General features: G+C 34.3%; 1 protein-coding gene across 1 annotated transcript; it reads left to right on the top strand.

The window, feature by feature from the left end:
- Nucleotides 1-940: 940 nt before the first annotated feature.
- Nucleotides 941-6,960, top strand: LOC112145295 (boLa class II histocompatibility antigen, DQB*0101 beta chain). Its single transcript, XM_024270437.2, has 6 exons — nucleotides 941-1,339; nucleotides 1,721-1,990; nucleotides 2,105-4,954; nucleotides 6,103-6,184; nucleotides 6,560-6,655; nucleotides 6,726-6,960. Exons 1-3 carry the CDS (start codon nucleotides 1,024-1,026, stop codon nucleotides 2,230-2,232), a joined length of 714 nt encoding a protein of 237 aa, XP_024126205.2. The 5' UTR covers nucleotides 941-1,023; the 3' UTR covers nucleotides 2,233-4,954; nucleotides 6,103-6,184; nucleotides 6,560-6,655; nucleotides 6,726-6,960.
- The last annotated feature ends 2,140 nt before the right edge of the window (nucleotides 6,961-9,100 follow it).

Below are 9,100 nucleotides of genomic sequence, written 5' to 3'. Positions count from 1 at the left end.
TTTTTTTTTTTTTTTTTTTGGATGAATGTGTCTCACGTTTGTAGGAACACTAAATCGTGTAAATGTTAAAGTAAAAAGTATTTTGTTGAACTAAAAGCACAAGTAGAAACTCTATTTTTGTGCCGATACGGCAGGTGGAGCAGATGTTTATGTTGCATTTGACAGAAATGTTAATTTAACACCAAAAGAGCACCAGGGTAATATTTATTTGTTTATTTGATTCAAGACAGTGTCTTCTTTAGCAATCAAATAAAGTTTTAGCTGCTTCCTTCTTTTGTTTGCTCGATTCAACTTTTTACTTAGGATTTTTTTTTATCAATTACTGATTTCAAATGTTTTAATCTTTTTATATATTTTACATTTTTATAACTAAATGCTACAAATCATCTTTAATACCTTTTGCTTATATATATATTCACAATTTTCTTTGTTATTTGTGAAAATGTGTAAAGTGATTAAGAGTTGTAAGGATTTTATTTCATTATCCATCGATTGACCTTTTTTTATAAATGTTGTTTGGCTGAAATCTTTACGAAACTAACTAAGAGTTTAGTTTTTTAACTCTTTTCAAAAATGTATTTTCTGTAATAGAGATTAAAAATATATGTTCTTGTTAAATAATAAGAATACCCACTAAATAAATGTTCAAGATACACCCTTCCCCTATTAAAAATCACATCACCAAGCAAAAATGTGGAAAAAAAAATAAACTGTATCAAAGTGTCTTGAATATTTGGATAAACAAAGAAAAAAAGTATTTTTATAACCTGTGCTTGTTTGGATGAACATTGTTGATATTTTGGCAATGGTAAATGTTTTTTAGACTAATTAGGTGAAATTAAACATGTATTTAATATAAAATGTATTTACGTAACTCTGATTAAACGCTGTTCTGACCAAATGAGGAACTGAGAGATTGTATTCTGGTGTCACTGGGGGGCCTTCCCTTTCAGACCTACTGCAGTCTAAAGACATGGACCTATATTTAGACATTCATTTAAACACATGAATAAATGAAAGAAAATGTTTCAACACTTCTGTCTTTCAGATGACTCCAAGGATCAGCATGAATACTTCATGTTCTCTGACTTCTGGTGTTATATACCATCCAGAAACCCAGAGGAGGTGCAGTATCTGATCGACTGGTACTTCAACATGGAGTTTACCATGCAGTACAACAGCTCTGCTGGGGGGTGGACGGGCTTCACTCCAGCTGGATTCATCACAGCAGCTGCATTCAATGCAGACAAACACGACGTTTTCCAGAGAGTGTTGGAGAGAAAACTTGTGTGTCAAAGAAGTGTTGAGATCATTTATGAAATGACAGAGAAAGCGACAGGTAAACAGAATTTTTTTCCAATCAACAGATTTTTCTTTTATCAAATTCTTTGATAAAAATCCTAATCAGCAAATAAAGATGTTAAAACGGGCATGTCCAAAGTCTGGCCCCTACAGGAACTTCTCATAAGATTAAAAAATGCCCCCCCAGCGCTTTTCAAAGGATCTACATCATGCAAAATCAACTTTTTTTGAGCTTTTGAGTGTATTAATGTAAATTCCTCACTATAAACAACCCCAAAGTTTGTCCTTTTGCAACAGAAATATAGGTGTTTGCTGTGAAGCTGTCTATTGTAAAATAATGTGAAAAACAAAGAAAAATTGTGAAAGTTTGCATAAAGTGACTAACATGCTGTGATGATAACCGACTATGTTATTTCAGTTGAACCCAGTGTAAGTCTCCAGGTATTTGAGGACGATAACTCCATGCTCGAGTGCAGCGCTCTGGATTTCTACCCCAAAGACATCAGGCTGACGTGGTTCTCCAACGGACAGGAAGTGACTGAAGGTGTGACTTTTAGTGAAGTGTTGCCAAACGGAGATTGGACCTATCAGGCTCACACATACCTGACGTTAACACCTGGACAGCAGAACCACATCAGCTGCATGGTGGAGCACGCCAGCCTCAAAGAGACCAATATTTATAACTGGGGTAAGGTCAAGCTAAAACCATAAATACTGCTTCGAAGAAATCCAACAAAATGTATTTTATTTTAAAACTTTATTGTTCAATTATGGCCAAAAATGTTTATTTTTGCTTTTGCAGAGCCTTCAATGAACCGAACTGATCTCAACTACATCATCGTTGGAGTCTGTGCTTTGCTATTAGGAGCAGTGTTCCTGTGCGGGGGAGTGATCTACGACAAACGGAAACGGAGATCACTGACTGTCTGAAGTCCAATCTTTCAATATTATTAAAAAGTGTTAAATACTTATACGGAATATATTTGTATAGCACTGTACTACCTTCCATGAAGGCCCAAAGTGCTTTAAATTCACTGATGGTGGATATCTATCACAGCAGTGCGAGTACATAGTGTCAAATCTGGCTTGTGTGTAATACGAGTATGGTTGAGTACATTTTGCTACTTATTTTTAATGGTTGTTAATTAATTTCTACAGTATTTTTGTTTCACTGCTTATTTTTTTTTCCTCAGTAAAAACTCCACTAGGGTGAGGTGTAGCAAATTAGCTATGGCTATAAACACTGTAATACAAGCATCAGATTGTTCCAAGGCAATGATCTATATTCTTTTGTATTTGTCCCTATCAAATAAGCAATAGTTAACGTTTCTATGGCAAGAAGATGTTAAGAAAAGGTATCAGAGCCAGAATATTTATTCTGACCAAAAGAATGACTGAGTATTTACTGCTTATTTCTCAAAAGAAGTCAATGTAATTCAGAATTTTTGGAGCCACAGGTATTTTCTATTTGGAATGGGAGGGGGGATGGGTCACTCTGTCCAGTTCTCAATATACAGTTTATGTTTTTACAAACCCAGTTACCATGCAGCACGGTCTGTGTACGTTTTACTGTTTTGATTTCCCAATTTTACCAAAGCCTAGAGCAGGGGTCTGTAACCCGAGGCTCTGGAGCCACTTGCGGCTCCTTTATTCCTTTGGCTTTGAAGAGAACTTCAAACTTAACTAATTAATTATTTTTTGTTTACATTTTTGACGTGTCAGATAGGCCTAACTGATCAAAATGACAGTAAAAGGTTTCATCTACTGTCAAAATGGTTTATAATCAGAGTGACATTATTTTATTGCACTAACATGTATAGATTTCAAAATAATTTGGATTCTACACTAATGTTGTCCTGTTTTTGTTTTGTTTTTTTCAAAAGGCTGAAGGAATACAAAAGTTAATAACAGATAGTCTCATGTTTCTTGCATTTTAATGAAAGTAAATCTGCTGCAGTTGGAGAATCTGACTAAACATAGGATGTGTTTTATTTTGAAAGGAACTTTGATATGCCATTGTCAAAAGCAGAAGAAGTTAAATTTGTAATATATAGAAAAACTCAGTTGTTAAGAACATTTCAAAGCTATATTTTATAAATGAATGGCTTAATGGCCACAAAAGCATACATAAAGTGCATTTTTTGTGATTTTAAGATGAAACTTTGAGGCTTTCGCTGAGATTCGGTGCATAAGAACCTGAACTAAAGGGCCTAGAGAAACAAGACCCAGCAGCACCACTTTTGTCTCATTGTTCTCTAGCGTTATAATGACACAGGTCAGAACACGAGACAAAGTCGCTGCCCAGGGGAGCTCTTCAAACACAATGTGGAAGCGTACTTCCTTATCGTTGCTATTGAACGCTAGATTTCTGTTCTTAATCTGTTTCTTACGTGTCCATCTGTAAGTTTAGTAAACTTCCTCCACTTTGTGGTATGAATATTTCGTTAATCAGAAGCTTATTTTGGTGTGTTTTCAGAATAAGATTGCTTTTTGCACTTTCTTAGAAATTTGAGCTTTTTTCTTTTGATATTTGACCAGGCTTTTTGTTGCAGATTTTTAGTGTTTTGAACTTACTGTAAGAGAGATTTAAGCAGTTACTGTTTTTTTCATTACCTGTGACAATAAATATAAAAAATGCTGCTTATCATATTTTAACCAATGTAAGTTTGAGACATTTGTTGCATGTCAAATTTATTGTAATAGCTTATTACAACTTATAATGATGTAATTAATTTTCTCAAAGAACCACTCTGATGCAAACTGTAGGGTTTTTTGTGTTTTTAAAATGTTCTTGATGTATTTTATGTCGATGGAGGTCACACATAAAGACAATTAAGTTCAAAATTGCATTTATGAGTATTTTATTCAAATAGTTGTGAATTGAGAGCAGATGAAAAATGAGCTAATTTGTGATGTTTAAAATGCACTTGGCGGGCAGCAATCTCCCTGCTCCACTCCATTCTGATGCATTCACTTGTAGACAATTAGAATTATTAAAGAAATTCAGAATTTCTCTAATAATTCAGTATCAAATCAAATGTTATAGTTAAAAAAAGTGATTTTCTTGCTTTGAGTAGCTCAAGTGTTCCCTTTATTAAAAAGAAAGCTGTGCTGGTTAATCTTTGACTTTATAGCATCACACCAAAAAAGCAATGTAAGGATTTAAAACATTTGTAGAAAAAACTACAAGCAGATTCTGCAGCCTATAACAGATCTAAGACATTAGTGCAGTTTCTGACCAATGTTTACCTTCTTTTTTGTTATAAAAAATATATAAACTGAGAAACAACATTAAAAGAAAAACAAAAAATATATATTTAAAGTGATAATAATAGTAATTAGAACATGCTATTGATGGGATTTCCTCTGACACTTGCCTATTTTTACCTTTTTTATATATGAAAAAATGTTTTTTGAAAAAAATGAACAAATCAAGGTAAACCTCAGCATTTTTAAGCCAGTAACACAATGCTTACACACACTAGACACAGATGAAGCAGAAAACTCCATCTCCATGGAGACAGTAAACAGAAGGCAGCCACACAGCTGAAACATTAGCCGGACAGTGGAGAGGAACCGAACACTCAGGACAGATGGCGAATTCCCAGCAAACATCCAAACCCGTCAACTTTGTGCATCAGGATGAAATCTGGTAAACCATCAAACGGATTTAGTGACATGTTTATGTTCCTCTGTTTGTATAAGATGTCTTTAGCATTTTTAGATCAGTAAAAAAAACATAACTTGTAGAATTTTAAATGTGTGATGTTGTTACTGTTGTCAATTTATTTTATAGCTGATTGAGTGAGAAAGGCTGCTTTAATTTGGATGACAACAACACAGGTTTTAAAATGTAACTTATGATGATCATAGAAGTTCAAAAATAGAATAAAAACATTTTAAGAGTGTAGAAAGCTAAAATACAATGTAACTATTATGACTTGCATCGTTTTCCCATCTGGTGCCAGTCTGTTAAAGTCCCACTTCAAAAGAATTTTTTTTCTTGTATTGTTCCGAGTGGTCCTTTTTAATGACCGCTAGCTTACAGCGCTAATGTTAGCCCAGACTAAAATTAGCCCAAGCTAACATTAGCGCAGCAAAACAATGACGAGTCATATTGGAGCTATTTGACTGTTTTGAGCCAGACGCCAACTCTGACCAGGAAAATGAAGAAATTAATAAATCTATTTGTCTGTAAATGGATGAAACAGAGCTGCAGCAGTTGCTACATCATAAACCCAAGCTTTTTCAAACCTCCAGTTTTCATCCACTGCTGATCACGATTTGAATAAAGAAATTCTCATAAATGCTGTTTCATCTTATACTCTTTTATATACGTACACTACAAGAACATGTTAAAAAACAATTTTTTTATTGGAGTTTTTCTTTAGTATTTTTAATTAAGATGCTGTGAGGTGGACAGGGGCAGTTCCTTCATTCACCATTGTTGTCTATTCTGTCTATGGATAATATTTCTATGTGATTTTTTTTTATTTTTATGTTATTTTATTCATTGAATATGTTTCCTTAGATAAAAATTAGCTCAACTGAATTTGAATGTGGCTCAAAACACACCAGATCTAAGACTTTTGGTTTACTTTATAAGTTCACTTGCAAAGGAACCCTGATTCCTCTGAAGGTCAACCACCAGGATTCAAAATGAAGTTTGTTATTGAGATTGAGGAAACAGCTAAAGTAACATCCATTTCACTTCTTCTTTTGAGCTTCCTGAAGAGTGGTGACAAAAGTGAAAACAAAGTTGAATGTATGCATTGTATGTTACTGCGTGTTTCTGTGTAGGAAAGCACATCTAAAAACTGAGAAGGATTCAGCAGACCTCTGGCCCCACAAATGGGGCTTCCTGGCTGATGTCTACAAGGAGGTAAATTCACACATTTTAAGATATTTTACAGAAATATTTCCCCCATTTCCTTCCATCTTCTTAACCTGATATATTCCTGTTCAGTTGCTGGAGCCTATCCTACTCAAGGGCAAAGGCGGAATATGCTCAGTTCACCAGTCTCTTGCAGGGTGCATATGCAGCCATAAAATATACTTTTAATTGAAAACTTACTTGATGCTTTTTATGATTGTTTTGTAAGAAAAATGTTAACAGTTTTTGGCTCGCTGAAAGAATACTGGCAAAACACAATTAAATGACAGAATATGATAGGTCGTTGTTAACAGATAATCTGTTAATTTAAAGTTTTGTCTCTTTGTACACATGACACAAGCTGGTTTATTGTGTGTATTTTAGTATGAAGAGGAGCATGCAAAGCTGATGGAGACCGTAAATGGAGGTCCTCTTCAGAGTACCACCAGACCTCAAACCCCTCCAGGAAAGAACGTACACGTAGGAACCTTTTGATCAATCTTCAGCATTTAGTTAGAAAGCTTTCACAGACTGTGATTCCTCTCCCCAGGTCGAGCCGTCCCCTCCCATTCCTAAGACGAGTCAGGGTTTCATTGGTTGGCGTTCCGGTCATGCACATCTTCAGCTGGAGAAACATAACACGGTCAACCACAGGAGGCGTCGCCTTAATAAAGGGACTTGCAGCTAAATGGGACCTACTGCAACCAATGACTGCAATCAATGTCTCAACTTGTTACTATGTCTGAGCTAAAAGTGAATTATAATACACACAACAATGGTAAAAAGTGCTGCTCATTTTCAATAAAAACATAACATTGGGTTGAAAAGATAAACTGAAGGTATTTGGTCATGTGACACATTCTAGAAAACATGGATAAAATTGAAAAATTTGACCTTTTTGAATGACAGATTTGTTTTTTCTTACTTGTTCTTAAAGTTAAAAGTGTCTGCTAAATTACTAAAGTTGAATCTATGTTAGCTTTGTTACCTGCCATTTATGAGATTATTATGCTATTTTAACTTTAACTATTTTATCCGGCTGCTGTAGATAGGCAGGTTTTTAGAGGATTACTCTTAAATGCATAAACGGATCAAAATACCACTTTGGTGTTCTTTACAGAGAGGAATGAACAATATAATGCACTTAAAACCTTAAAAAGTAGAATTTTCATGGCCCCTTTAACACCAGAGCTTTGGTAATATTTAGGCTTTTATCTACAATGACTTTTCAACCGTTATTGCAATTCACATAATTCCAGCGGAGTAAACGAGTCTTCCACTGATGAGCAGCTCTGTATCGTTGTTAAGTGTTTGACACTTGACTGACTCTGTACTTATCGCAAAACCTATAAAAGTATTTATTTATTTTTTGTCAGTTTAAATTTCAGCTTCGCAAAGTATTTTAAAACCCTATTCCAACTATATTTTGATCTGTTATCAAAGTGTTCCCGGTGGTCTTTTCAATATGATTCTACAGTTTTTAACCAAAATCTAAAAACCTTAATTAATTTTTATGATATTGTCATTTTCGAGGACATAATTTCTGCAGAGGAGGAGGAGTTTATTAGAAATTCACCTCTGAGTTCTGGGCGGGACTGTTGCTGTGAAGTAACCCCACGCTGATATAAAAATCTTTGTTAATCTCTCTCCCGCTAACTCACAGCTCCCCACACACCCAAGCTAACATTACAGAGAGCAATAGGATCTATCCATTCATACAGTTTTGATCCAGATTCCAGCTCAGACAAGGAAAACAAAGACATTCATGGATCTATTTGTCTGCAGGTGGATGCATCAGAATGGAGTGGAGCCGGCAGCTTAAGGCTCATCTGTTGTAGCACCCATGTCACTGCTGAAAGTTTTTTTTTTCAACAGCATTTTTTCATCTGATTCACAGCAATTTATATAAGGAGATGCTCAGAAATGCAATTTTAATCATAATTTTCTTTATGTATGTTCTCCATCATGAGAAAAACGCCACAAGAACATGTAAAAACACCTTACACTTACAATTCCTGAAGAGCATTGTCATCATCAAAGAAGTAAACTATCACCTATACAAAATATTTCCTGTTGCACATTCATAAAATCATGGCATAAAAACAAAAGGAGATAACAGAGAATAAAACTATAGCATTTACAGTACAGCAGTTAAGTGTGCAGGGAGATAGAAGAAGCAAAAAAGGCTTCTGTTGGATCACCCCCAGATAAACAAACAATGAATTAAAAGGGAAAAAAAAAGTAACCTACATGGGAAAAAACATGTATTAACGTATTCTGTATATTTAGTTTGATTTGAAATTAAGTCATAACAATTACTTGGTTGAGATTCTATTTGTAATGTAGTTTTGTAAAGAGTCAATGGGTTTTAGATCAGTATGATTATACCATGGGTCCATGGTTATACCTACTGCTCTAAATTTATTTTGTATGAAGTAAGTAGTGTTGAATACTGGTAAATTTGGTGATTTCAATGTGGAGGCCTAGTAGTATAACAGAGTAATGATATTCATAATTTCAAGTAACTTCATCTTATGAATAATGTTGTATTTTCCGTTTGGAGAAGGTAAGTCCTCAAAAACATTTTTAGAGAGATTTTATGAAAGTAGCTAGTAAAAGTGGATCCCCAAGTAAGGAGGTAAGTTAGGCAAGGTTACATCAGACTGTAATCCTGCATTAATATACATTTTGGCTGGAAAGTGTCTCATTTTAGCTGATTCCAATTTATTTTTTTTATTTTCTCGCATATACGTGTTCTTCCCAAGTTGTCATCAATTAATAATAAAATTTGATTCACTTAACCTATAATTTATTTATTTTGAACATTTTAAAAATATGTTACAAAGTAATTATTTTATTTGTAATTTAGAACATTGAGATTTTTGTCAGAATTAGTGGTTCAATAAAGAATTGTAATGTTAAGCG

Source organism: Oryzias melastigma, linkage group LG5 (assembly GCF_002922805.2).
Source record: "Oryzias melastigma strain HK-1 linkage group LG5, ASM292280v2, whole genome shotgun sequence".
Classification (NCBI taxonomy): domain Eukaryota; kingdom Metazoa; phylum Chordata; class Actinopteri; order Beloniformes; family Adrianichthyidae; genus Oryzias; species Oryzias melastigma.
The sequence above is the reverse complement of the archived record's forward strand: the minus strand, read 5'-3'. Positions and strand labels throughout refer to the sequence as shown.

Excerpts from the sequence above, each read along its gene's own strand:
- LOC112145295 (XM_024270437.2), top strand. The coding sequence starts at position 1,024 with ATGTTTCAACACTTCTGTCTTTCAGATGACTCCAAGGATCAGCATGAA. Across the intron at positions 1,340-1,720 it reads AATGACAGAGAAAGCGACAG|TTGAACCCAGTGTAAGTCTC; the intron begins GTAAACAGAATT and ends ATGTTATTTCAG. Across the intron at positions 1,991-2,104 it reads GACCAATATTTATAACTGGG|AGCCTTCAATGAACCGAACT; the intron begins GTAAGGTCAAGC and ends TTGCTTTTGCAG.